Source organism: Dipodomys ordii, unplaced genomic scaffold (assembly GCF_000151885.1).
Source record: "Dipodomys ordii isolate 6190 unplaced genomic scaffold, Dord_2.0 Scaffold66, whole genome shotgun sequence".
Lineage (NCBI taxonomy): Eukaryota > Metazoa > Chordata > Mammalia > Rodentia > Heteromyidae > Dipodomys > Dipodomys ordii.
Genome location: NW_012267282.1, coordinates 2,798,957 through 2,825,987, shown reverse-complemented (window position 1 = coordinate 2,825,987; position 27,031 = coordinate 2,798,957). Strand labels below are relative to the sequence as shown.

Genomic DNA, 27,031 nt, shown 5'->3' with positions numbered 1-27,031 from the left:
GGGGGGGGGGCGAGCGGGCGTGGTACCCGGGGAGAGCGGGGAGCTGCTGTGGCGGCTGCTGAAGGGCTGTGGTGCCGTGGGGAGGTAGGCGAGGCGGTCGATGGTGGCGGTGGGGGTGCCTGCGGGTGGCACCAGCACGGGCAGGTGTGGCACTTGTGACAGGTCGATGATGCCTGTGGGGAGTCAGAAGCGGTTGGAACCAGTGTGCCCTTTCTGCCAGTGCTCCTCCCTGAGCTCTGCTCCCTGCCCCCCCCCGCACGGCTTTTGGGGTGCTTCCTGTGGCTGACACGCCACGCTGCCGGACAGGCCCTGCGTCCCCTGGCCAGCACCCGGCTACTCCTCCGCTCTCCGGATGGCGCTCTGCCAGGCTGTCTGAGCACTGAGCATGCACGCCGCCGTGTCAGGAAGACTGCCTCCAGCCACCCCATGGCCCATGTGCCTGCCCACCCACCTCGCGGACCCGTGGCGTAGTTGAGGGCCAGCGAGGACTCGCGGGGTGAGAGCCCGCGCAGCGCGTCGGCCCGCTGGGCCATGGCGGACGCGGCGTTGTGGTGCATCTGTTGCGAGGTGATGTAGTCGTTGATGATGGTCTGGCGGTTCTCCAGCGCCGCGCTGTCGGGGTAGCCGCGGAGGAGGTACGGCGGGTACAGGTGGGGGTACGTGGGGTTGGGGGCCAGGTGCCGGGGCAGGTAATAGGCAGCGGCTGTGAGAGGGGGAGCAAAGGTCAGGCGGGCCCACGCTGCCTCCACCGGTTCCAGACCCCACTGTGCCCCACCGCTTCCCCAAAAATGGAACCCAAGGTCCAGAAGCTGACATAGATTTGCTGCACATGCGCACACGCACGTGCACACACGCACATACGTGCCTGTACACACACACACAGCCGTGGTTCCCACACGGCAACCCTGCAGCTCTGCCTAACCACACCCAGCCGTTCACCACAGACACAGACCCGACCAGACACGTGGACCAGAGAGGCGGCGGCGGCAAGGCGCCGGTCCCCCGCGCCGGCTCCCGGCACTCACCGGCATCCAGGGGGATCCCACGGGGGATGGAGGTGGGGTCGAAGGCCAGGGGCAGGTGACCGCGGTACAGGTCCACGCCGCGGAGCAGGTGCTCGTACGGGGAGATGGGGTGGGGGTGGTGCTCCGGCACCGTGCTGTGTGGGGATTTGGTGAGCTCGCGAGGCGCCGACGTCAGCTTGCGGTCCGGGGCCGCCTTGCTGGACAAGAGGCTGCCTGTGGGGACAGGCAGGGTGTCAGGGTGGCTCAGCCCTGCTCTGGCAGCCTGGGTGGCGCTGAGGATCGCTGGGTCTCTGGGAGCCTTGGAAGTCCCAGGGTGCCTCTCCTTCCCAGCTCCCGCTTACTCATTCAAGCCAGTCCCTTCCGGAAAGATCCACTTGTTCACTTGCTTATTCGCTCAAAGTTCATGCCCCATACCAGTGGTAAATATTTATGCCAACTGCTGCTCTGAGAGGTGGGGTCACCCCAAAGAAGAGCAAAGGACCCCAAGCCTGGCCCGCTGACGCTAAGGCAAAAGGATAGTACAGGAGGCTGCAAGGTGACAGACTGAGGGAAGAGGCCACTGTCACAGGACGTGACTGGGACAGGGCAGGGCTGCGGGGTCTGCGTGGGGGCGTGGGAGGTGGGCGGAAGCTGCCTGCACGTGTCTGGTGCAGAGCGAGCGGAAGGTGGTGGAGGAGGAGGATGGCGGGCTGGCAGGTGTGGGAAGCCCGTGGGGGGCGGGGGAGGACTTCCCTGTGTGTGGGGTGGCGGGCGTGGGGAGCTGGCAAGGGGTGCGGCGGGGTGCGGTGGGGCCCGGCGGGGCGGGCGACCTCCCGCGGCCCCTGCAGCCCACTCACCCTCCTGCAGGCGCGGGGTGGGCTCCCTTGTGGTCACAGGTGAGCCACGTGGCAGGTGGCTGGTGAAGGGCGCTGTGTGATCCTCGTAGGTCAGTGGGCTCTGGCGTGGCTTGCCCAGCTCGGGCACAGGTGCCCCGCGGGCGAGGGAGCCCCCGGTGCCGGCAGCGGCCCCTGGGCGGCTCTTGAGGCTCTCCTCGAAGCAGGCGCGCTCCAGCGCCCGGGCGTCGGCCATGACATCGAGCGGGTGCGCAGACGGGAAGGTGCGGCCGGGGCTGCCGATGATGGAGCGCACATCGTGCTTCTTGGAGCCCACGGAGGAGGCGCTGGTGTCGTACTTGAGTGGGGTTCCCTGTGGGGGAACAGCGGGCGCTGGCCGTGACACAAGCTGAGCCCAGCCCACGACCTCTGCCACGTCCCCCCCACACACAGGGCAGAGGCAGCCAGGCCAGGCCCTGGCGGCGGCATCTCCTGACATGGGGGCCGGCCCGCCCCTCCGTGGCCCTGCCCCAGGCTGCGGCGTCTGGCCTCGGCCTGTTCTGGTGCTGCTTGCAGCGCAGCCGAGCTCTGGACGCAGCACCGATGCAGATGCTGTGCCGCTGCCGACCTCTGCTCAGCACCATGAGCCGCGGGAGGCCCAAGATTTTCCAAAAAATAGTCTGGAATCAGCCTGCCCCACGCGGACGCGGTCTCAGGCTCCACGGCTGAGCCGACCCAAGCGGGGGTCCTCTGGCCACGCCTCACCTGCGTGATGGAGCCCTCCTTCAGCGGCCGTGGAGCCAGCGGCAGCTCGGGCGTGCGCCGCAGCTCCTCGCGGGGGATCTCGTGGATGGACCGGCCCGCTTCCTTCACGGTGGCCACCAGGCCCTCGTGGCTGGGCTTCAGCTTCAGGGTCCCCAGGGGCTTGTAGGAAGACTCGGGCAGATCCCGCGGGGGTGGTGTCCCCTCGCGCTTCAGGAGCTTGGCCTCGCGCCGCAGGTAATCCTCCTGCGCCTCCATGTATGTGCGCGGGGTCCCTGCGGGGACACGCACCTCAGCCTGCACCCTCCCGCCCAGCCCACCACGGGGACAGCGTCACCTCAGCCTGCACCCTCCCGCCCAGCCCACCACGGGGACAGCATCACCTCAGCCTGCACCCCTCCCGCCCAGCCCACCACGGGGACACGCACCTCAGCCTGCACCCTCCCGCCCAGCCCACCACGGGGACAGCGTCACCTCAGCCTGCACCCTCCCGCCCAGCCCACCACGGGGACAGCGTCACCTCAGCCTGCACCCTCCCGCCCAGCCCACCACGGGGACAGCGTCACCTCAGCCTGCACCCTCCCGCCCAGCCCCACCACGGGGACACACACCTCAGCCTGCACCCCTCCCGCCCAGCCCACCACGGGGACAGCGTCACCTCAGCCTGCACCCTCCCGCCCAGCCCACCACGGGGACAGCATCACCTCAGCCTGCACCCCTCCCGCCCAGCCCACCACGGGGACAGCGTCACCGGGCTGGCCCACCAGCAGAGCCCCGCACGCGGCCGTGGGTGCTGTGTCCACGCAGTGCCGCACCAGGGCGGGCCAGGCACTCAGCGGATCCCGAACACCACCCGGTTAGCACGGCGGGTCCTCCACGGCCCTGCGCGGGGTCCCTCCACACGCCCCGCGCCTGGGCGCCGCGGCAGGTGGGTACCTTGTGTGATGGAGCCTCGGATGTGGTGCTGCTCCTTGAGATGGTGCGGGCTGTGCCGCTCAGAGGGGATGGCGCGGCCCATGAGTCCTGGGGGCAGGGGCAGGGGTCACCGCACAGAGGTGGACACAGACACCCACACAAGGCCCCACGCTCTGAACCTCACGTCGCACCCACAGATAAGACTGAGCCTCAGGAGAGCCAGCTGTAAAGTGGGGTCAGACGGGCCCCTGCCTCCTCCAGGAGCTGAACCCCCGCTTCCAGGGAAGCTGGCCCCCAGGGCGGGGTGGGGCGGGGCGGGGCGGGACGCACCCTCGATGCTGGCCGAGGAGACGGCCCTGCTCGCACGGCCCTCCATCATGTCGTAGGTGCGCTTGGGGCCGGCCGTCTCGTGCGGTGGGTTCGAGCCGCTCCTGCCTTCCTCCTTGGAGCACTGGGCCCCAGATAGGCTACCTGGGAACCAGACGACGGGTGACGGGAGCCCAGGCAGCGGGGGCCCAAGGGACCAGAGGATGGGAGTGACGGGAGGGGGGGGAGGGCATTCCCAGGGTGGCCAAGGCCTGCTATGCCCAATTCCATGGGGGCAGCACAGCCAGGTGACCCCAGGGAGCTAGCGTGGGCTGGGCAGGAGGGGAGCCCACGCCCTGCCAGGGCACGCACCCTCGTAAGACAGGACGTGGCCCTTCTTGCCCTCGTAGATGACGTGGCCTTTGATTGGGGTGTCCTCGCGGGCCCGGTCCAGCCGGCTCGGGCTGTCCTCCCCGATGATCCGGGTGATGGTCCCTTTGTACAGAACATCGGCCGGGGTGCCCTGCAGGGGCAGCAGGGGTGAGCGCCAGGGCCGGCGGCAGGGCGCCTCATGCACCTCAAGTCCCTGCCCCTCACTAGACAGCATGGCCCTGTCACCCAGCCGCACTTCCTGCCGTCACCGCCCTGCGCCTCCGTGGGGCCCGGACACCTACGTGGGTGATGGAGCCGCGGTAGGAGCTGGGGCTGTCTGTGGGCACCCGCGGCCCAGGGAGGCCTTTGCTGATGCTCCCGCCAGGAGCTGAGCCCAGGGCTGTCCCTGGAAGACACAAGACCGGGCTCAGAGCCCCCACCGCTCCTGCCCTGTCCATGTGGGGAGATGGGTGCCCCCTCTTTATAGGGAGATGGCACCCGGCCACTCCACCGCTCCACGCAGCTGGTGGGGCTGGGGACTGGAGGCAGGAGGCAGCCCGGGGCCCGCAGCAGCAGGGCCTCACCTCTTAGCACAGACGTCTCCTGAGCCGTGGGCACTCCAAGACTTTCGGGGGGGCCGGCCTGGCCTCGTGGGGACAGCTGCTCTTGCTTCACACTGCTGAAAGGTGCTGAGGGCCACAGGAAGGGTGAGCAAGGGCGTCTGTGCCCGCCCCACGTGGGCAGGCTGGGCCTGCCAGGATGAGGGCTCATGCCCTCCCCGAGCCCAGGGGCTAACCCCCCCCCAGCACCATCCCCACCCCAGGGGATGCGGCTGTCCTCACCCAGCTTCTTGGGGTCCATAGTGGCGGGCAGCCCCACGGTGACAGGACCCACTGGGGCCTTGGCGTGCTCCGAGTATGGGACGTGGAGCTGGACCGACATGCCCTGCAGGGCAGAGGCGTGGGGGTCACCGGAGCCAAGGCCCTGGGGTCAGGTGTGTGACCCGGGCAGGCCAACGCTTCCCCCGATCCCCATCCCCTCAGCCGTGTGCGTGGTGGCACAGAAGGTTCTGGGAGGGGAGGGTAAGGGAGTGGGGGGGCAGCGGCGAGCCGGCCCGTGTGCCCCAGGGACACCCGCGCCGAGTGAGAAGCTGCCTTCGCCCCGCAGGCAGCTGGCGGCCCGGCCGGGGGGGCTCACCTGGGAGATGGCGCCCATCTGCCGCTCGAGAAGGCTGGGGTGCTTGGTGGAGGAGATGAGGGGTGGTGGGTTGGAGATAGCGGGGGCACGTGGCAGCACGGGCCTGGCACCGTCGTGGAGGCCCAGGGGCAGCGCGTGACCTGGGGGGCACATGGAGGCCTGAGCACACGATGGCGCAGGGCACAGGCGGTCCCACACTGCCTTCCTCGGGCCCTGAGCCTCCGGAGGCGGGCGGGGCGGGGCGGGGTGAAGGGCGGCCAGGGTGGGGTGAGGGGTGGCCGGGGTGGGGTGAGGGGTGGTCAGGGCAGGGTGAAAGGCAGCTGGGGTGTGGAGAGACGCTCCCCCTCCCCCATCCCCACCCCCTCCCCGCGGCTCACCAGGAGGTGCATAGGAGAAGGCAGAGGGGTCAGCGGCGTGTGGAGAGGCTCTGATCACCTCGCGAGGCGGCATGGGGAAGGGCAGGCCTGACGTCCAGCGCGGGGGCTCAGTGGGCAGCTTCGGGCCCTCGGCGGGGAAGGCTGGGAAGAATGCAGGCTTCTCTGCGGAGGGACAGGGGTGGATGCGGTCAGGGGAGGGCCAGCCTGCTCCGCCTGCAGAGCGGCAGAAGGCGGGACTTGGTGGGGCCTCCGATGGCTGTGCCCTCCAGGAAGCCCCTGCCCGCTGCGGGATCCCGGGACGCCTGCTGAGCGTGGGGTGGGCAGGGCGGAGGGTTCTCTGGCCATGGGGTCCCTGCAGAGGACACGCACCAGCGCCCGGGAACGCCCTCCATTCGCTTTGCGAGTTCTCTGTGTGAGGCCAGCGCCTCCGTTACTGGCATGGCCGGTCAAGGCCCCCGGCGCCCACGGGGTTGCTGACTGGGAGTGGCGGGAGTGCGGGAGGCGGTGGCCAAGAGCAAGCCTCCCGGTGACCGCTATCGCCTGGGACCACCTGCCCAGCCCACCAGGCTCGCCGTGCAGTGGAGCCGGGCTGAGGCCAGGCGACCTGTGGCTGCAGCCAACGCAGGCCACGTGGCCACGGGCAGCACGGGGGCCGGACGCTCTCGTGCAGCCTCCAGCCCCTTCTAGGCCCCTGTGAGCGAGGCGGCCCCGGCGGGCAGAGGGAGGCGGGTTCCCGCGCCCCTTCATGGCTGTGTGTTTCCCACGGCCCACAAGTGCAGCAGCGCGTGACCTTCACGGCTCAGGTCTGGGGAGTGGGGCCAGCACCAACCCTCGGGGAGACCCTGAGGACGGCAGCAGGGCGCTAAGGCCAGCTAGCCATGCCTGCTCCCGAGACTCAGCTCTGACGTGCGGCCTGGCGCGTGTGGACCCCCGTCCTCACCAGACCCCAAGGAGCAGGAAGGTCCGGCTACTGCCCTAGCCCCATGTGCGCCGCTGCCTTGGCTGGCCAGGCTCTCGGGCCGGGGCTGGGTGGAAATCTGGGGCCAGGCCAGGCAGGTGGCGGAGGCTGGAGAGACAGCTTGTTCCTCCGGCCGTTCCCGGGGGAGCCAAGGAACGGGCCAGACCCAACAGCTGTGTGTAGGGGGAGGGGGAGGCTGCTTCCTGAGGCCAGAAGGTCGTTCGGGGTGTGGAGCGGCCCCAGGGCTGTGCATCTAGGAACCGGTGGGGCCCCTCCCGCTCCCTGGTCCTGTGAGCCGGCCAGGGCCCCTGGCCCTTACTCAGCGCTGACCCACCATAGCTGTCCAGTCCCAACAGGGAGCAGCCCCCCCCAGCCGCAAGGCCCCCACTGTGCCCCGCCAGTCACCACACACCTGACCCTGCGCACCTCTGCAGACACCAGCGCCCACCCCTGCCTCTGCCCCAGCCCGGGGTGAATCCACGACTCCCCAGTCCGACGCATTCCCGTGCGCGGGTCTGAGATGGCCGCCAGCCCTCACGGTCTGTTTCTCCAGCTCCCTCTGACCTTCTCCTTCTGCAGCTGTAGCTAGCCCCGGGCAGCTTCCTCCGATGCCCACACGTTCCCCCACATGTTCCCGCCCCAGGGCCTTTAGGTGTGCTGTTCCTGCCACCCTGATGCCCTTCCCCACTCCCACACCAGCTCCGCCCAGACTCCAGCATCCCCACCACCGGGTGTGACCAGACGCCCGGGGCAGGGGTCCTCGGCTGTCCTCTGTGGCCGCCAGGCTCCTGTCACCCGCGACCTGGGAGCCAGCTCCGCTTCCCGCCGCAGGGTGAGGCCGGGAGCTGGGGGAGGCCCTGCTTTGGACGACCCTGCTCGGTTGGGGACAGCACCCACTCCTGCCCCCCAGGTCACACGTGGGCCTGAGCTTGCAGCAAGAGGGAGCCAGGGCCTCCGCCCTCGAGGAAACCCATGTTCCCCAAGCAGACAGAAGCGGGCCTGCGCTGGGCGCTCTCCCTGGGGAGCAGCGTGAGGGTGAGAGCCCGCGGGGGCTGCCGGGCTCCGGCCTGCGCAGCGCCAGCCTCCAGGCCACCTTGGCGGGCGGCGGCCCCGCCACTCACCCTCCTTGTCGGTGGGGGGCGCAGGGCTCCTGCTCTTGCCCCGAGGGCTGCTGCTGGCTGGCAGGGATGAGTCGCTCTCGGGCTGCAGGTGTGGTGGGGGCGGAGGGGCGGGCGGAGCCGGCTTTGGGGGTGCCGAGTCCTCCCGGGAGGTCTCGTGGGCCTTGGTGACCTGTGAGGAGCAGAGGCAGTGAACAAGCAGTGGTTTGGGCACTGGAGGGAACAGTTGGTGGCAGCCATGTGTCCAGCCTGTAGCCGGGAGGGGTCTGCCCAGGGCCCAGCCTGGCATCTCTTCGGTAGCAGCACCACTGAGTGGGGGGGGGGCTTCTAGGGCCCCCTCCTGGCCAGGGGGCTGTGACAGCGTAGGGGCTTCCAGCCGCCCCACTGGGGTCAGGAGAGCCCGTGGAGGGCAGCGTCCTTTGCCAGGCGAGGTCAGGGGGGAGGTTGGGGGGAGGTTGGGGGGAGGGCTGGGCCCAGGGGAGCCTCAGTCACAACACACTCACGATTGGGGGGATGGCGGCCGCTCGCTGCTTCAGCTGTTTCAGGTCCAGTGGCTTCTGGGGTGACACGTTGGCCCTGGGGTCGCCTGCCGGGGTGAGGAGGCTGGGTCTTGGGGACAGCAGCCTGAGGGGAAATGAGGGTCAGGCAGGGTGGGGCTCGGGGCAGCCACAGCTCCCCGTGGACTCTCCCGAAGACTGCTGTCTACACCCCTGGCCTCCTGCTTCAAGCCCTGGATGGTAGAACCTTCCAGAAAGGCCCTGGGAGGGTCACTCAGTCACAGCCAGCGGTCCTGACTGGCGCACACAGGCTGAGCCCCCCTGGCCCACGCACGCCTGGGTGGCCACAGGCACTGCCACGGTCCACAGCCCGAGACAGCCCCGCAGGGCGGAGGGCCAAAGCCTCAGCCACATTAATGGACCATCATGGGGCTGATCTGTTGCCAAGCCAGGGGTCGGCTGGGTGCTGGGCAGAGCCGGGCAGGGCCGAGAGCAAGCTCCGCTCCAGGGGCCGCCCCGTGCGGGGAGGAGCGCGGGGCACACGGCCTCAAGCGGTCCTCCAGCCTCTGCTCAGCCGCCAGCCACCGGGGCCCGTGGGCTCCCGACCTGCCCGCCGGTGGCTGCTTCCAAGACACCAGAGCAGCTGCCTGCTCATGGCCCTGTTGGCGCGCAGCCTCCAGAGCACCCAGCACAGGCTGAGGGGCGGGCCTAGCTAGGAGTGCCTGTAGACCCAGCTGGTGGCTCTGCCTGGGGACGGAGCAGGGCTAAAGGACCTCACGGCCTGAGCGGGTCCCAGAGGGTGCCTGGCACGGCTCCGTGTGGACCAGCAGGCCGCAGGTGGAGGCCTGGCCGCCACAGCTGCTCTAGCCCTGTGGTGGCGGCCTCTGTGCACATGCCGGGGAGGGGCCACAGCCCGGGTGCCAGGCATCTGCAGGAAACCACGTCCCGGGGAGAGGAGGCACGGTGCTGCCACCGCAGGCCAGGACGGCGGAGCGGGTACTGCCGTGCAGCCCACGCCACCTCCCAGCCCTCCAATCCATCCTTTCAGGAGAAAGAGACTCCATGCGCTTCTGTGGAAGTCAGGACCCGGGAAGGTCTGTGCAGGCGGAGGGGAGCGAGCCTCCCCAGCACCGCCACGCCCGCGCCCGGCGGCCTCTCCTGCTCGCAGAGCAGAGCAGCCACGCAGGAACACACACGGCCCTCACACAGGGCACACGAAGGCTGGAGACCCGCCCTGCGGGGCAGCCTCCACCTCCAGGCAGGAGGGCTGGGCTGGGCCACGGGTTAGCCGCCCAGCTCGGGCTGTCTGCCGGATGGACTCCAGCAGAGTGGCAGGTGAAGGGGGACAGGCAGGGGGAGGGTGTCACCCGGGCGCCTGGTCCGGCCCCGTGGGGAGGCACGGGAGTGAGTGGGTGGGCTCTGGCACATCCTGCCGGTGTCCCCCGTGCAGGCTCTGTGTGGTCATGGCTGGCAGAGGGAGAGGTGGCGGCTGCCAAACAGGAAGTGGTCAGCAGGCTGGCCTACGTCCAGCCTCTTTCCTGGGAGGGTAGGGCAGGCCCTGAGAGTAGGTAACCAGCCAGGTGTCCCCAGCCCCAGCCTGGGGGCTGAGGACGGACAGGCCCTGCGGGCAGGGCAGCGGCCCGGAGGACTGGGCTCAGAGCCCGAGCAACTCTGCCTCCGGGTCTGCTCAGCCAGCAGAAGTGGGGTGCTGGGCCCAGGCTGGAGCCAGAGGGGCACACAGGGTGCCCGGCAGCTCGGGCACCCAGGGCTGAGGAAGGTGTGGATCAGATCCCCATCCTCACAGCCCGAGGAGCGGCGGCGGCCTGGGTCAGAGCCGCTCACCTGGTCTCCGTGTCCCGAGAGACTCAGAAACGGCCCGCCATATGGTCAAACCACCAGAGCGGTGATGGCCGGCCTGGCGAGGCAGGGCCTGGGTGCCAGGGAGGCCCTACCTCGGAGGGGGAGCTGGCACTCTGGACTGGGGCGGGGGCTCTCGTGTTTGGAGAAGGACGCCTCACACAGAGCCCCGTCAGTCACCTGGCCCAGGAAGCCTGCTGCACCCTACAAAGCGGGTGGCACCAGGCCTCAAGCACTTGAGCCCTTGCCTGGCAAAAGAGCCCCCCACCCCCGTTCTCAGCCCGTATCCGTCAGCCACCTTGCTGGGGACACAAAGCAGCGGCAATCCCAAGGATGGGCATGCCCGTCCCCTGTGGCCTGGAGGGCCTACAGAGCCCTCTTGAAGAGCTGCACAAGCAGGTGTACCCCCGGGCCTTTGCACCTGCACTTCCTGCACGGAGACAAGCCAGGCCCCATACTGGCCCTAACCTTGCATCCTGTGCGTGGGGCCATCTTTAGATCAGCGTCTATGGAGGTGGCCAAGACGGGGACACGGGGCCGGGAAGGGTGAGGAGCCACTGAGACACGGGTGGAGGGGGAACCTGTGTGGCTCCCGGTGTACACGCCACAGGGGCTGAGGGAACTGAGGGCGCCTGTGCCCGCAGCGGGGCGCCCGAGTGCCCGGCGCCTGGGGTCGGAGCCCTCCCTCCGCCCAGCGAGCGCGCCGTGTTTGCAGGGGGAAAGGACGGGCCTGGACCGCCGTGGCTGCCACCCACCTGCTCTTGTCGCCTCCCTCGGGCTCATCCGCCTCGTCTGCACTGCAGGTGGCACTGGAGTCGCTGTCCTGGGGGGCGCCCAGGCCCTTGGCCAACGCGGCCTTGCTGCCGGCAGCCTCCTTCTTCTCCACCTTCACTGGCCCCTCGGGGCGGGGCTCAGGAGCCTCGGCACCTGCACCCCGGTCCGGGCCAGAGCCCTGGGCCTCCGCTGCCGCGGCGTCCTCAGCCTCGGCCTCCTCAGCCTGGGCCTCCTCCTTGCACTCGCTCTTGATGCTCCTGCCAGGACCCTCGGCGGTCCCCGGTTCCTCCACCTTCCCCATGTCCGGTGCAAGCTCCTCAGCCACAGGAGGCTTCCGGTCCTCAGCCTCATCCACCAGGGAGGCCCCGGTGGCCTCGGCCTCCTCCTCCTTGGGAACCACGGGCGGGGCGGGGGGCGGTGACGCGGGGGCTGTGGAGGAGCCGCTGGCCTCGGGGGTGGGGACCGGCCCTGCGGGAGCTGTAGCCTCCTCCGGTGCTGGGGCTGGAAGCTCTGTGGCCGGGGCCCCGTCGGCACCCTGGGGCTTGGGTCCATGCTGCCCCACATCCTTGGGGGCCTCGGCGTGTGGGGAGGGGACGCTCTCCGTGTCCGAGCTGTGGTTGACCGCAGCTGTGAGGGGCGGAGCAGAGCGGAGCTTGAGCCACTCAGTCCTCCACCACAGCCACTGCGTCCCCAGTGCCAGAGGCCCGGGGCCCCACCGAGCCAGCCCACCTCCCTCCACCCAGGCCAGAGTCGGCAGGGTGCTGACAGCAGACAGGACACCTGAGAGGCCCTCCCGTGCCCGCCCCCCACCAGGCAGCCGTGTGCACCTGCGCCACTGCATCCCCCCTGCCCTGCCCCCCACCAGGCAGCCGTGTGTACCTGCGCCACTGCACCCCCCCTGCCCACCCCCCACCAGGCAGCTGTGTGCACCTGCACCACTGCACCCCCCTGCCCACCCCCCACCAGGCAGCCGTGTGTACCTGCACCACTGCACTCCCCCTGGGCCGCCTCGCCCCCGGAGGCCGGTAAGGCTGGAAGAAAGTAAGAGGAATGAGAAGGCAGGGTGGCAGCAGGTGGGCGTGGCCATCAGAGGGGCGGAGCCGCTGAAACTTCCCACCGCGCCCCTGGCCTGTGGGGTTCTCCCCAGCCCACCCCCAGCCCCTCCATCTCTGACACTGCAGCACAGACGCTGGGGCAGCAGGGCCGTGGCAGAGGCAGGGGTGACGTGCAGGGGGTCAGCCTCTGCTCCGACGGGGGGAGGGGCTGCCTGTCTAGGGGTCCCAGGTGTGCCCAGGTGCAGGGAGGGCCACATGACGCCCCCTCCCCCACCGGCCTCACCCTCCGCCTCCTCGGCCATCTCCTCCTCATTCCCACTGGCGCCCGAGGCCTCCATCTCCTCGTCCTCCGTGGCGGGCGGGAAGGCCGCCTCCTCGTTGGCTGTGGCCGGGGTCTTCTTCTTCTTCCGGCGTGCGTTCCTCTCCTTCTCCTGGGGCACAGGATGGGGTCAGGGCCAGGCCAGCCTGGGCTCCCATGCCGGAAGCCTAGCCACAGCTGCGAGCACCACCTGGCTCGGGCCACGGTACCCAACCTGCCAGGGCTATTTTTACCAGGGCCTCTTTCTCCCCTTGTCCCAGAAACACCAGGCGGGAGGGACACTGCACCACGGCGTGCTGGCCAGGCCACCACGGACATCTCACCCACTCCCGGCGCCCAGAGGACTGGCAGATGTGGAAGCTGGGTGTTGAGGGGCGTGCTGTGTGCCAGGCCCCCCCTCACCAAGCACAATGTGCCCTGAAGACGTGGGACGAGTTGGCAGGGGGGCAGAGGCGTCAACTAGAGGTCAAGAAAGCATGGGGGGTCGGGGGGGGGGCTCAGCAGGGCAGCCAGGAAGTGACATCTGGAGCCGGGCGCCAGCGGCTCACGCCTCTCATCCTAGCTACTCAAGAGGCTGAGATCTGAGAATCAAGGTTCAAAGCCAGCCCGGGCAGGAAAGTCCATGAGACTCAAGTGGTAGAGCTGAGGGACACACTTGTGCCCAGGCCAAGTTCGAACCCCATGACTGACCAAAAAAAAAAGGATATTTGGGCCCAGATTTGAATGGAGCGGGAACTGGCTGGACAAGGCTGTATGTTTGTGTATGTGCACACACGTGTGTTCACACGTGAGTGTGTATTATATACAAAGGCTCTGTAGTATAAGATGTGAATGTTAACGGGACAGAAAGAATCCTGTCCATATACACTGGAACCCAGGGCCCTGCCCGCCCCAGTTCCCACACCTGCCTGTTCCCCGTCTTGTCTATGCTGAGCCAGCAAGCAGCTGAACCCCCCTAGTGGCCCCCCCACTTGAGCATGAGCGAGCAGGGCTGAATGGTGGGGGGCAGAGGGAGCGATGGGACAGGGTGGGAGCTGGGAGCCATGCAGAGCCGGGGGTCTGACGGGCCCTGGCGAGGCTGCTCTACGGTGTCAGTGACCCAGAGCACTTTGTGCCCCTGGGACCCACGTGAGCAGTTCATGGAAAAGGCCGGTGTGGAGGGGCAGGACTGTGACTGGCATCCGAGAGACAGCAGAGGCGGGGGGGGGGGAGACGCAGGGGCACGTCTGCGGGCCAAGGTGGGCCTCCAGGGGTGCTGTGGACAACCGGGCTCCAGCCTGCACTCGGGGACACGGGCGACGGGGCTGGGCACCCGGGGCTGTGGCCGTCTATCACAGGGAAGGCCTGCCGGCCCACCTGTCCCGGAAGCCGGTGTGTGTCACCACCAGGAGGGGGAATGGGGTCCTGGGCACGGCCGCCTCTTCCTCATTAGTCAGCTTCATCAGCAACGCTAGGCCCACCGACAAGAGTCTGCAGACCTGCCACAGGCTCATCTGCCACCATGGTGTTCCACGGTCTGGCCCCAGATCTGAGCGCCTCCCAGGGAGGATGTGGGCTGGGGTGCGCGGAGGGGCTGGAAGCTGTGCGGTGCGCAGCCAGGTCCCCCCCAATCCCCCTCCTCCCTGTCCTTAGAGGCGGTCTGGCCAAGCACCGCCCAGGCAGTGGTGGACAAGGGAACACGAGCTGGGAACAGCCCATGGGCCCTCCTTTTGGGGGTGGTGGTGTCTGTGAGGCTCTGCGCCCCTCAGAGGGTTTGCGTGGGTGACACCCAGAGCCCACTCTCTCCACGCGGGGCCAGGGTCTGGAACGGGGGTGGGGGGGGGAGTATGGGGGGAGACACACCAGCCTGCTCTCCCTCATCTGCGTACATCAGCCGCGGTAACTCCAACGCAAATCCTGATAGCTGACATCTACCACACGCCTCGCGGGCCAGGCCTTCCCAGGGGGTCACTGACCTCCGTGGCCACTCCGCACCGCCGTGCCTGCCGTGTCTCCAGGGTCCCCGCACATGGAGGAAGGTTCCAGTCCCCCATCAGGGCCGCCCTGGTCCAGCCCCGGCCCCATCCACCTCTCCAGGTTACCCAGAATGCCTGGCACAGGGGCTCTGCACTCTGCCCTTCTCTCAGACGGCCGTGGGACGCGCTGCCTCCGTGCTGGGTGCGGTGGGCCTTCCCAGGCGTCCCCCGACGTCCCTGTCCACACCGGCTCATCACCCCCACAGCACCGAGTGCTCTGTGAGCCCGGCCGCGCTTCACGTCCCTCTCACCACAGCTTGCCCCCCCCAGCGCCTGCCTGCCTGCCCCAAGGTCTTCAGCTCAGAGGCTATGGCGCATGCCCACGACCACGCAGGCCGGGAGTCAAGCAGCCTGATCGGAAGGCAGGTTCAAGCACTCCCCAGCCAGGTGGAAGCTGGCTTCCTCGTGAGGAAAGCGTAACCTTCGGCCACACGCAGGGGGAGGGAGACCTGGGGCGGGCACGGGTGCCAAGCATTACGTAACGCGCCACACTCGCCCGCACCCTCCTGCTTTCTGCTGACGTCCCCAGGTCTCCGTCGGCCAGGCCTGGGTAAGCGGGAGGGGACAGCACACGGTAGTCTGCCCCCTCCTCCCTGCACAGGGGCCTGGCTGGGGGTGCTGGCCAGGGCAGGAGGCCAGCTGGCACACACGCTACCAGGACACCCAGCCTCCGTGGAGCCCAGCTCCCGGGGCCCGCCTCGCTCAGTGCTCCGCGGCTCGGCACCAGTCCCATACCTCGGGGCTGTGTGCCGCCTGGCTGCTGGTGCCCGGGTCCCCAGGTCTCCCACGCGTGCCCAGAGTACGAGGCTTCTGACCAGATTCACACTGCAGACACTGCTGCTCCTCCCACCTCCAGCCCTGGCCGCCCCCCAGAGCTCCACTCCCCGGCTGGAGGCGCCCAGGGCGCACTCTGCAGCACCCAGGAGCAGGCCTGGCCTGTCCGCTTCGCCGCATCAGGGCAGCAGGGCTGGGCGCCCCGCTCCCCCTCCCTGCCCCGCTCCCCCTCCCTGCCCCGCTCCCCCCGGCCCCTAGCCAGGGTAGGCTAGGGTGAGCAGTGCGCCTCCCGCACCACGTGGCTCTTCAGGTCAGGGCTGCCAACAGGAAGCCTGGTGCTTTGTAGAGCACACCCAGAAGAGCCCCCAAGGAGTGGTGCTACCATCGTCCCTAATCCACAGGTGGGGAAACTGAGGACTGGGGGTGGAGGTGGGAGACAAGCCTGTAAAGCGCAGAGCCCTCATCATGGCTGGGACCCCGCACAGAGAGGAATCTGTGACAGGGCAGGCGGGGTGCTGAACCCCAGGCAGTATCAAACCCATGGGCCAAGTGGAGCACTGGTGGCTCACGCCTGTCATCCCAGCGACTCAGGAGGCTGAGATCTGAGGATTGCGGTTCCAAGCCAGCATGGGCAGGAAAGTCTGTGAGGCTCTGATCTCCAGAGAACCACCAGAAAACCAGAAGTGGCGCTGTGGCTCAAATGGTAGAGCTCTCATGTTGAAGCTGAAGAGCTGAGGGACAGCACCTAGGCCCAGAGTTCAAGACCCAAGACCGCCCAAACCTACAATAAGACAATAAACCTACAGCCTGGACCGTGACCCATCCCCGCACCGCTGGCTGGTGTCCTGGCCCCTCCTCCCCACCCCGAGGAAAGGTGGGCAGCGGCAGGCTCGTGCCTACAGTGACCAGCTAGAGGAAGAGGCTGGGAGGACTCGGGCTGTGCTGACCCGTCCTCTCCTGTGGGGCACGGCTGGCCGAGCCCCGCTCCCGGGGCCTCACAGGCACCCCCACCCCACACAGCAGTCTCTCCAGGCAGTAAGGCTCTGCTCAATCCCCAGGTGCCCTCAGGCTGGAGTCCCCACAAATGTGGCCGGTGTCAGGCTCAGCCTCTCCGGGCTTCAGCACACTGCTGCATCTCTTTTCCAGAACAAGCTGCACAACTTTAAATCCAGCCTGAGGCCACCCAGGGAGCCACGAGGGCCTGGGCCTCTGCAGCTGCCTGGTGTCACCCCGGGTGCCTTACACACCTGCTGTCATGATGCGTGTGCGTGGGCCCTGCAACTGCGAGGACCGCGGGGGGGGGGGCCTGCGTGGCAGCGCCCAGGGCTCCCCACAAGCTGCCTTCCCCCCACCTCCTTCCCAACCACGCTGTCTGGGAAGTAGGAAGACAGGCTTGGCTGGGAGTCCAGCAGCCGCCCCTCTTCCCTCCTCCAGGAGGGCTCATCCCCTCTCTCCTCCTCCTGTGCCGGCTGGGTGACCAGGCCCAGGGCCCGGCGGTGGCTCACCATCTTCAGCCGGTGCTGCTGCAGGATCCCATCCAGGTTCTGCCTCTTCTTGTAGTTAAAGTAGAAGTTCTTACACTGGGACACAGTCTTGGAGCCCACCATGCGTGCGATGGCCGACCAGTTCCGGCCATGTTCCAGGAGACCTGAGGGGCAGAGGGCAATGAGGGGCGCCAGCCTGTCCGTCCTGCTCCGCTCCACACGGCTTGGTGGGATGGACCCCGCCTATCCCGCGTGGGGCGTGAAGCCTGGCTGTCCTGACCCCAGGGATTTGCCTGGAGAGCCGGCCAAGCGCAGGGGAAGTGCCCTGGGGCGCAGGGGGGGTGGAAGTCAGTGCCAGGTTCCATGGGACACTGCCAGGACCCCCCATCCCTTTAGATCTGCACCAGACTCACAGGTCCTGTGGCCTGGCCCGCTGCCAGGGCTCCCCAACCTCGGGGTGCAGGCAGGAGCCCCCACCCACCTTGTTCAGGCTAGAGCTGCACAACACATTATGTCCTGAGGCCTTGAACCCCAGAATCAACAGAACCCCCAGGCTCAACCTTGAACCTGAACCCCAGAATCAACAACCCCCAGGAGGCCCAGGCGGGGCAGCCACTTGCCGGAGGGCAGGTGGTGGGGTCCCCGGTGTGGGCGGCTGGGCTAGACTAACAGGTCCTGTAAGCTATGCTTTTTAGGCCATTTTCCTAAATCAAAATCTGCAAGGAGCTGTGGGCCGGGCAGTGTTTGTCTTTTCTCAGCCATTCATCACTGAAGAGCCACCTTTTCTCATTCATTCACTCACTCAAGAGCCACCTTTTCTCATTCATTCACTCACTCAAGAGCCACCTTTTCTCATTCATTTGAGGTGTGGCCCACTACCCACAAAGCTCAGCAGACAGCCCCGAGGCAGAGGCCCTCAGGGTGTGCAAACCCTTCCCTTCCACTGCAGCAGGAGTCCCACCCAGGACATCAAAGCGACTGCCACTTGCAATGGGGGGGGGGGGGGAAGGGGACACCTGTCGCCAGCCAGAGCCCCAGGAGTCACAGGAGCCACGTGGCTCCACCCAGCTCCAGGGTTCCTCAAGGGCAGGGGGGAGGGGACGGAGCACAGCTCGGCCTCCTGACCTTTCCCGCCGCCTGCGCCAGCAGCAGCTGCCACATCCAGAGCGGGCGGACGGGGACGCGCGTTTATTTATATTTCCCAGCCTGTGCCAAACGTCAGGCCGGAGGGAGCTCGCCGGGACCCGCGGAGGGGCTCCACGGGGACCCGCGGAGGGGCTCCCACGGGGGCCGCTGGGGCTGGGAGGCAACCGTTCCAAACTGAATAAACAAATGAGGAGGTGTCTAAGAATGAGCTGTGGGGCACCTGAGGGAGGGCACGGGGCAGGGCAGGGCAGGTAGGAAGCTAGGACACATGGTCCTGTCTGCCAGGCGGGGGGTGGGGGTGGGGGGTCTCCTCTGGGTTAGATCTGGGAGGCCCTGAGGCTAGGGTGCCTGGCAGAGGGGAAACGCGGCCTCTGGTCCCTGGAGGCAGCCCTTCTCCTGGGGAGCCCCACTCCTGCAGACCCCTCACCCGCCCACACCCACAGCCCGGCCCCTGGGGTCACTCACATCCTCTCATGGGTGGCTCCCCCTCGGACAAGTTTTCTGGAAACATCCGGCGGGGCACGGGAGCGGGGAGGAGGTGCCGGCTCCTGGCTGGCGTCTGCTGGCTTGCAGGCAGCGCAGCTCAGCCCACATCCCGTCCACCCAGGGAGGGGGAGGAGAGAGGAGGGAGGAGGGAGGAGGGAGGAGGGAGGAGGGCGGGCGGAGGCTGCTCTGCGCCTGCCCGCGGTGGCCACCTCTGACGCGTACCCCAGCTGCCTCGGGGCGGGGTGGAGGGGGCGGGGCGGGGAGGGGCGAGGTGCCCTTCCCCTAGGGGCGGGGCGGAGGGGGCGGGGCGGAGCGAGGTGCCCGCCCCCACGTCCCCACGGGGGCGGGAGGCCACCAGCTGTGCGTGCTGGTGTCCTTGTACCAGGCGTCACCAGGGTGCTTGGTGCCCACGGCTCCTCCGGGCACCACTGTGCCCCGGGGGTCATCCATGAGGGGTGGCTGCCAGGAGCCTTGAACCCTCAAGTCTGCCTCAGGCCCACAGGGCTGTGGCTTGGCGGGCAGCCTCGGCCAGGGCCGAGTGTCACCTCCAGAGGGGCTGGCGGGAGGCCGCGGGCTGTGGCTCGGGCCCAGGGCCCAGCTTCGGGAGCGCAGGCCAGCTGGCCCTGGTTCCCTACCCAGCCTTGTCCACAAGACTCACACCCCGCAGGGCAGCCCGAGAGCTGCCTGGATGCCCCTCTACCCGAGTACCAGGGCAAGCACGGACGTGGGGCTGGGAACCAGGCCACCGCAGCCTCTGACACCCCCCACTCTACCCCCGCCCCCCCCCACACCTGCACTCAGCTCAGGGCTGTACTTTGAGCCAGCCACATCTGGGCCTGGCTGACTTCTGGGGTGCTGGGATCACTGACCGCTCAGCCCTCTGACCCCTGGCCTCTCTGTCTTGCCCTAGGAAGTCTCCAGAGCTGCCCAGGGCTCCGATCCTCCCCAGAGCCGGGTCCGTGGGGAACAGAGGGCACTGCAGACCTAGGAGGGAGACGGGTCTGGGCAGGCAGAGCAGGCCTGCTGCTGCCCCACGCAGCCATGGAGGCCAGGCCGCCTCCTCACACAGAAGCCTTCCCGGGCCTCCCGCGGTGCCCAGCCCCTGGGCACACGTTTCCCACACTTGCTCTGTGCGCGCATGCCAGTGTGGGGGAGGCGCAGCCCCTGCCACGGTTTGGGGCTCCGCAGGGAGAAAGGGCCTCAGGGCTTGCCCCAGGCCTCCTCACCCAAGGCAGGCTGGACAAGGCGGCCGGCCGGATGCCGCCTCTGCCAAGGGGCAGCCCTCCCCCCTCTTTTCACAGAGAAAGCTATCTGCACACCAAACCTTGAACCCAGAGCACCTCCAGGGGAGAAGTGGGTTTCTGAAGCCCCAGGGGTCTCAGGGTGGCAGCCGTGCCAGGCACCTGCTGCATGCCTGTCCCGCAGGCCCTCAGGCCTCCCCTCTGCCCGCCCAGGCCCACCCATGCCTCTCCAACCTCAGCAGAGCACTCCGCCCCCAGGGGCGCTCACCAAGCTGGCAGCCATCCTGGTGATGGAGGGCAGGGCTGTGCGCTGCCTCCAGCGCCCGCCCCCTGCCCCCCCCCCCGCCCACAGCCCCCATACGGCGTCCAGGCGGCTCCTGAGCAGTCAGGCTGGCCTGGCTCGGCGGGGGCAGCAGCCACCTGGGGGCCTTCACCCCTTTGAGGGACACAGACCGCTCTCCAGGAACTGAACCCACCACTCTGCCCTGCAAGCCAGACAAGTCTGGAGCTCAGCGTGGCTGCCGTGGTCCTGGTCTGGATGGACGGGGGCACTGGGCTTTGCTAGAGGAGGGGCAGCCAGAAGACCAGCCCTTCCAGCCGAGCAGGGACCAGGAACTCGAGGCTGGAGGACTGGCGGTCCTCCCTCCCTCCCTTCCTCCCCCTCTCCCTGCAGGGCACTTGGCGGGACAGCAGCTAGCTAGCTCCCTGGGGCTGTCCAATTCCTGGGGACGCTCGGTCTCCAGCCAGTGTGAGCTCGCAGGGACATCGGGCCCTGGGACCAAGGAGCAAGAAGGGTCTGGTGAGGACAGGTGGCCACGTGAGGACCCAGGCTGCGGGCAACAAGGGCCCCAGGGCACGGGCTGCCATGCTAGGCTGGGCAGCAGCACCCGCTCCCGAGGCCTCTGCAGAGGCCCACGCTCTCACTTTGAAATTCTGGTCTCCGGGAGGCAATCTGAGTAGTCTCCTATGGCCTGTGTCAGCCACGACAAATTCCCACTACACAGGCGCAGAAACCAAGGCCCAGAGAGGGCGGATGAGGTGCCTGAAGGCACGGAGCCAGGAGGCGTCCTGGCCCATGCTCTCTCCGGCTGCAGCCTGGTGCCAGGGAGAGCGCGCCAGGGCTCCGGAGGCCGGAGGAGCACGCCTGACACGGGCACAGCCGCCTGGCTCTTCTCACCTGGGTTTCTGAGTGCCAGAGAGGGGGCTCTAGAACATTCCTAGCCTCTCACTTCCCACTGGCTGTGGAGAGGGAGCGGGTCTGCGCACCTGCCTCCCGCCCCCGCCAGGCGCACAGCTGTCAGCAGCCACCCCGCGCCGTAATTGTCCAGATTGCTGTAATTCACGGCAGACGAACGCACGGTGCTCCTGGCATTATTAGAAATGTCACCGAGGAGCCGGGGCCGGCTCTCTGGCTGTCACTCGCGGCCAACTGCGTGGGCAGGAAGCAGCCAGGCTTGAGACAGCGCAGCCGGGAGCGGCCCGCCCCCTCTGCCCAGCCAGGACGGGGAGAGGGCAGCGGACGGCCTGCGGGGACAGCAGGCCCCAGGCCCTTGTGTGTGGCTGGAACCCCATTTAAACAGACAGGGACGGGCACGGGCTCTGCACCACAGCCAAGCCCCCCCATGACCTGCCCAGCCTAAGGGGTCAGCAGGGGGGGAGGGGCATGAGCGGCCCCGCCCGCCATCCGCCGAGACAGAGCCCATTTGAGCCTGCCAGGGCCTAGAGGGCCCAGGGGGCTGGGGAGTGCCCGCTAATGGCTTAGGAGTTCCGTTTGGAGCGCTAGAAGGTTCTGGAACTATAAGCTGAGAGAGTTGTGCAACACTATGGACTTATTTAAGGCTGCTGGATTATTCACTTTTCCATGGCGAACACAGCACGTCATGCATGCTTAAGAAGCAAGATTAGAGAAAACCGCGTCTGTTTCCACAGAGCCCCGTTCACACCGGCCTCTGAGGGCACAAACGGCAGAGAGGACGTGGGGGCTGGGGGGACAGTGCCCACACCGCACCCAGCCCCTCCTTGCCCCTTGAAGGCAGCCAGGCGGAGGGCAGGGGTCGTGCAGGGGTCTGGGGCTATTCCCGTGAGCAGCACTCCCGCCAGGCCCACGGTAACCCCAACGAATGCAGCCGGAACTGGGGTTTCACACCACATGCACCTCCACCGGTGACAAGCTGGCGCTTTGTACCCGACCCAAGGGAGAGACAAAGGGCAGAGGTGTGCGCCCCACCCACCAGGGAGTGAGGACGGGGAGCATGGGCCTGCCCACCCTGCCACGGGACCCCACAGCTCCCAGGCCGGAGGAGAGCTGCCCAGCCTGGCGTCCTTGCGTCCCTCCCACCGCCTGGACACCATCCGCTTTCACAGACACCACAAGGCCCAAGGCCCAGAGAGGGGTCATCACACTGAGCCTTGAAGTCCCAGCTGTGCGGGCTCCGGAGAACAGCCCGGGGCTTCCAGGAATCATGCGGGGTGCACTCCAGGCCCACACCAACTGCCATCCCACCCCGCCACGCTGGTGCCCACAAGATCACCTGGAAGCCGAGAACGGCTCCTGTTCACACCAGCACCTGCTGGCCACTCGCTGGGCCTGTGGGCCCGGACCCGCAAGACCAGAACCCGCGTGCGCGCATGCTCTGCACAAGAGCTCCACAGGCACAGAGTCCCAAAGCCAGGGAGGCCCGCCCTGGCCCCCAGCAACACATCCAGATCTGACACCTCGTGTGGCCACACACCTGCCCTGGCCCAGCCCGGGCAGCCCGGGGTCTGGGGCCACAGCCTGGCCAAGAGGGTGGAACCGAGGCTCCAAGGAGGTACGAACTCCACCACCCCGGCCCCCTCCGTCCCCAGCTGGGGGAAGAGCCCGCAAACCCCTCTGACGCCACCCCCACACCAGGGCACGCGGGGACCGCACACCTTACCTTTCTTGGCCGTCTCCATCTCCTCCTCCGTCCAGCGAGAGCTCTCGTTCATCTCGATGCAGGCTGGGAGGGAAGGCAGGTCGTTGGCCAGGCTGTATCTGGGACCAATGCCCCTCCACACAGTGGTGCGGGTCTTCTGGCCCCCTCACCGGCCCCCTCCCCACTTACAGCTAGGGAAACCGAGGCACACCGCTGGGCCCGCCCCGGTAGGTGGGCAGGGCAGCCATGGCGGACCACATGCCTACGGTGGGCTTCGCAGGGGTCTACGTTCCACTCCAAACCGAGGAGGGGCCGGCCCGGGGCGGGGGTCCCCAGCTTCCCTGGAGGGGACGTGTACTAGACCAGCCCCGGGGCCCGTGGCGTCACCTGGCCAGGGAAGACGGCCCACCACCGGGCAGCCTCCCGGCCCTTTGCCCGATTTCCCAGTGCCCCTCCTTCCCCACAAGGAAGCCGTGTCTACTTCACAGCCCATCGTCCAGTCAAGGCTGGGGCCTGACATGGAAGGGTCCCTCCACCGCCCCAGGGCAGCCCGGAGGACCTGCACAGGGCTTGGGACTGAGTTCAAATCCCGACTACACCTGGGACTCAAAGGAGACTGTGTTTGTCCTCTGGGCCTCCAGCAGCCTATCCATAAAGTGGATCTACACTGCTCTCCCTGCAGAGGGGACTGCGCACACTGCTGCCCCCGGTGGCCACACGGGGAGACTGCTGCTCCAGTCCCCCTACTGTTCCCTTGGAGGGAAGGATGGCCAGCTCCTGGCAGGAGAAACCCAGGCCTGTGAGGGTGAGGGTGGAAGTCTAGAGGCCGCCGGGCAGGGGCCACAGCCGCCACCTGGCCCACAAGCAGCCAGACCAATGATGTAATAGAAACAAAACAATGCCAGGTGCCCATGTCTCACGCCTGTCATCCCAGCTACTCAAGAGGCTGAGATCTGAGGATCGCGGTTTAAAGCCAGCCCAGGCAGGGAAGTCCCTGAGACTCTTGTTCCCATTAATTACACAAAAGAAAAAAACAGAAGTGCAGCTGCGGGTCAAGTGCAAAGCACTAGCCTTGAGCAAAAAAGCTCAGGGACAGTGCTTGGGCCCTGAGTTCAAGTTCCAAGAATAGCAAGAAAATAATAATGAAAGTAATAAAATTAAGAAAGATAGAACAGGTTGGCTCAGCGTGGCTGCTGGAGCTCCAGCTGTGGTGCTGGTCCCTCATGCTCTTCCCCAAGTGATTCCCCTCCGTGTGCTGCTAGGGATACTGAGGCACAGACAGGGAAGGAGCTGTAAGCTCCACAGCCGACCCGGGGCTCTGAACGCCAACTGCTACAACCAGGCTGCAGCTGCCGCAGTTCACTGTGATCTCGGTGCGTTTCTGTGCAGTGCCCGGGGGCCTACGCCCGCGGCTCCCGCTCTGGGGCCTCACCCAGCTCGGCGCTCTGCTGGGGGGTGGCGGCCTCCTCGTGGCTGGCCTCGCTGGCCATCGAGCGGGTGATGCGGCCCTTGCGCCGGCCCTGGCTGTTGGCGGTCTTGCGGCCCTTGGCGGCCACGGCCTCCTTCTCGTCATTGTCTTCCCCGGAGGTGTCATCAGTCTTCTCCCTGAGGGTGAGGGACACGGGGAGGGGGTCAGCGGGGTGCGTGCTGCTGCAGGAGGAGGGCTCTGCGGGCGCCCACCGCTATCTCATGTCTGGAGGGAGGGGGCCCCTGGAAGGGAACAGCCATGTGCTGTATGGCCAATTTCATCCTCCACGCTGGAAGTGCTCTCCTGCCCAGAGCTCCGCACCGCAGGCCTGCGGCCCTGGCTGATTCTGTGCCACGCCTCAGCTACGCGCCTGGAGCTTCGCGTCCGGGGCTGTGGGCACAGCTGCCCGCAGAGGCCAAGGTCTCTGGGCTACGGGGCTGCGGAGTCACTCGGGGTCCGCGCTCCTGCCCGGCCCAGGCGTGGGGTACAGGCTGGGCGCAGGGCGGAGCAGAGGCTTCTGGGGCGGGCAGGCGGGCGGCTCAGGAGATTTATGGCCTCTGCTGCCCATTCATCTTCCTGAAAGGCCCTGGCTGGAGCCAGGAGACAGAGGCAGCTGCACTCCTGGGCCCATCACACGTACCTGGCGCTCCCCCCTTCTCCCCCTCAGCTGGCTGCCCGCGCTCCCCCCCTTCTCCCCCCTCCAGCCTCTGGCAGGCGGGGCCCAGGGCCAGGCCTTGATCTGCAGGGGCTGCGCTGACGCTGACACACACAATTCTGCAGGTGGGCGCGCAGCTGGCATCTCCCGCGCCTGCGACCTCTCGAGGGGGCGGCGGGCAGAGTTCCAAAGCTGCTGCCTGATTTATCAGCTCCAGAGCCCGGCTCAGGCACAGAGGAGCTATGGGTCTCCCAGTCTCGGGGGGGGGGGGGGAGACTTCCAAGAGGAGGGGCCCACGGAGGCACAGGAGGGCTGCATAGGGGGACCAGGTGACCATCGGGCAGCAGCCTTACTAAGTGCCCTCCCCATGGCGGGGGAGGGGCGTGCGTGATGCCTGACGCGGGCAGCGCCTTACTTACTTGCTCAGCTCTTCCTTGTCATGGCCGTCCACCTCAGGCTTCTCCTCTTCCTTCTCGGCCTCCTTCTCCTTCTCCTTCTCCTCCTCCTGGCCCGTCCTGGCCATCTGCTGTTGCTGCTGTTGCTGCTGCTGCTGCTGCTGGGGGCGGGGAAGCGGGTGAGCAGGTGGGCGTGTGACACACGGGCACTGCCCCCGGAGGGAGGGAGGGAGCTGCTACTGGCCGGAAGACCGGGCAGCCGGATGCCTGGACGCTGCATGGCCTGGGGAGGCCAGAGCCAGTTCCCTGGGTTCAAATCTTGCCTCCTCGGGGTGGCCATGTGCCGACTTCCTCACGTTGATAATGGGGAATCTGGGGTGCTAGGGCGTCTGGCGGGGCTGGCCGCGTAGCCGGAGAACCTCACCGAGTGGGTGTTCAAGCGGGGTACAGGGACCCACTGCGGTTCACGCAAGAGCTAAGTGCTGGGGGTCATGGGGGTCAGGGCAGGGGGCCTGGCCTCCAGGCCATAAAGGAGGAAGTGGGGAGCCCAGTTCCCCAGGCCTGAGGGAAGACCACAGCCAGGTCAGCGGCCCCTCAGGGTCCTGCCCCGGGCTGGGTCCCCATCCTGCTGCCCGTCCCGCGGGGCAGATCCAGAGGCAGCCCGGTGGCCCAGGGCAGGAGGCGGTGCACGCACGCACGCACGCACGGCTAGCCTTCCTGGTGCCCCCCCACGAGGGCAGGGCTTCTCGGACACCCCAGGGCCAGCACATGAGGCTCAGACCAGGACAGACATCTCAGGAGTGCTGGGGGGGGGCTGGGAAGGTGCTCAGTGGTAGAGCGCTTGCCTAGCCTGCCTGAGGCCCTGGGTTCCATTCCTCAGCACCACATACACAGAAAAAGCCGGAAGTGGCACTGTGGCTCAAGTGGTAGAGTGCTTGCCTTGAGCCAAAGAAGCTCAGGGACAGTGCCCAGGCCCTAAGTTCAAGCCCCAGGACTGGCCAAAAAAAAAGGAGTGCTGGGGGCGCGGCTGGCAGAGTGGCCCGGGCTGCAGCACTGAGGAGAGCAGCCCCTCCACACGCAGCGTGCACCAGGCCGCCCAGACAAGGCTGGGCCCAGGGCCCAGACAGCACTGGACACAGAATGCGGGCCTGACCTGTGCGGCAACTGTGGGCTTTTGAGCCCACAGCTCTAGCAAACCAACAACCACCAGATCCTAGGGACTGCCGTCCCTTCACCGGGGAGGCGGTGCTCCAGCCCTCAGTGCCGCCCCCACCCCTGCCCCCAGCCTGAAGCCACCTGGAGGCCCTCCCTCCCCCGGGGTGGGGCAGGGGGGCAGGCAGGGTGAAGCAGGGCCGGCAGGAGCCCTTAGGAGGACTGAGTTGGAGGGGCGCCCCACTCCCGCAGCTGTGTCCTGCCCCGGGCTGCACATTCCAGTAGGCCCGCGGCTGGCGCTGGCAAACCTTCCCGACAGATGCAAGTCCCTCCATCCGGGCTGCCCCGGGGCCCCATGCCGGCCTGGGTCTGTGCCGGAGTGTGAAAGCAGCCATTAAGTGAAGACTTGGCATGGCCATGTGCCAATAAAACTTTACTGACAACAGCTGGAGGCATGGCTCAGGCTGTAGAGCGCATCCAAAGAGCAAAAGCCACCAGATACTGAGTTCAAGTACGAGTCTCGGACAAAAGCAAAAACAAAAACTAACAACAAAACTACTCCTACAAAAAAAAAAAAAAAGTTGGGCACTGAGGGCTCACTCCTGTCATCCTAGCTACTCAGGAGGCTGAGATCGAAGGATCACAGTTAGAAGCCGGCCTTGTAAGAAAAATCCACGCGATTTACCTCCAATTAAACAGCACAGGGCCGGGAATGTGGCTTGGTGGTAGAGCACTTGCCTAGCATGCGTGAGGCCCTTCACACCACATAAGCAGAAAAGGCTGGAAGCGGTGCTGTGGCTCAAGTGGCAGAGCACTAGCCTTGAGCTCAGAGAGGCTCAAGGGCAGTGTCCAGGCCCTGAGTTCAAGCCCCAGGATCGATACAAAACAATTAAGGAAAAATAAAAGGAAAACTTACAAAAGCAGGTGGGGGCCAAGTGGGGGGTGACCTGGGGGTGGAGCCAGATTGCGGGTGA

At 67.4% G+C, this 27,031-nt stretch overlaps 1 protein-coding gene across 1 annotated transcript in view; it reads right to left on the bottom strand.

Moving 5' to 3' along the window:
• Positions 1 to 27,031, bottom strand: part of Ncor2 (nuclear receptor corepressor 2) — a 92,709-nt gene that overhangs the window by 15,537 nt on the left and 50,141 nt on the right. The window contains exons 15-36 of the mRNA XM_013023047.1: positions 24,930 to 25,066; positions 23,820 to 23,992; positions 22,409 to 22,471; positions 16,639 to 16,781; positions 12,309 to 12,456; positions 11,956 to 12,001; positions 10,952 to 11,602; positions 8,346 to 8,466; positions 7,846 to 8,014; positions 5,767 to 5,928; positions 5,390 to 5,529; positions 5,035 to 5,137; positions 4,777 to 4,881; positions 4,495 to 4,598; positions 4,193 to 4,343; positions 3,845 to 3,985; positions 3,536 to 3,622; positions 2,603 to 2,874; positions 1,862 to 2,210; positions 1,026 to 1,238; positions 452 to 703; positions 16 to 173 (exon numbers count right to left, since the gene is read on the bottom strand). Coding sequence (XP_012878501.1) covers positions 16 to 173; positions 452 to 703; positions 1,026 to 1,238; positions 1,862 to 2,210; positions 2,603 to 2,874; positions 3,536 to 3,622; positions 3,845 to 3,985; positions 4,193 to 4,343; positions 4,495 to 4,598; positions 4,777 to 4,881; positions 5,035 to 5,137; positions 5,390 to 5,529; positions 5,767 to 5,928; positions 7,846 to 8,014; positions 8,346 to 8,466; positions 10,952 to 11,602; positions 11,956 to 12,001; positions 12,309 to 12,456; positions 16,639 to 16,781; positions 22,409 to 22,471; positions 23,820 to 23,992; positions 24,930 to 25,066 — 3,888 coding nt within the window. The remainder of the gene's footprint in view (positions 1 to 15; positions 174 to 451; positions 704 to 1,025; positions 1,239 to 1,861; positions 2,211 to 2,602; positions 2,875 to 3,535; positions 3,623 to 3,844; positions 3,986 to 4,192; positions 4,344 to 4,494; positions 4,599 to 4,776; positions 4,882 to 5,034; positions 5,138 to 5,389; positions 5,530 to 5,766; positions 5,929 to 7,845; positions 8,015 to 8,345; positions 8,467 to 10,951; positions 11,603 to 11,955; positions 12,002 to 12,308; positions 12,457 to 16,638; positions 16,782 to 22,408; positions 22,472 to 23,819; positions 23,993 to 24,929; positions 25,067 to 27,031) is intronic.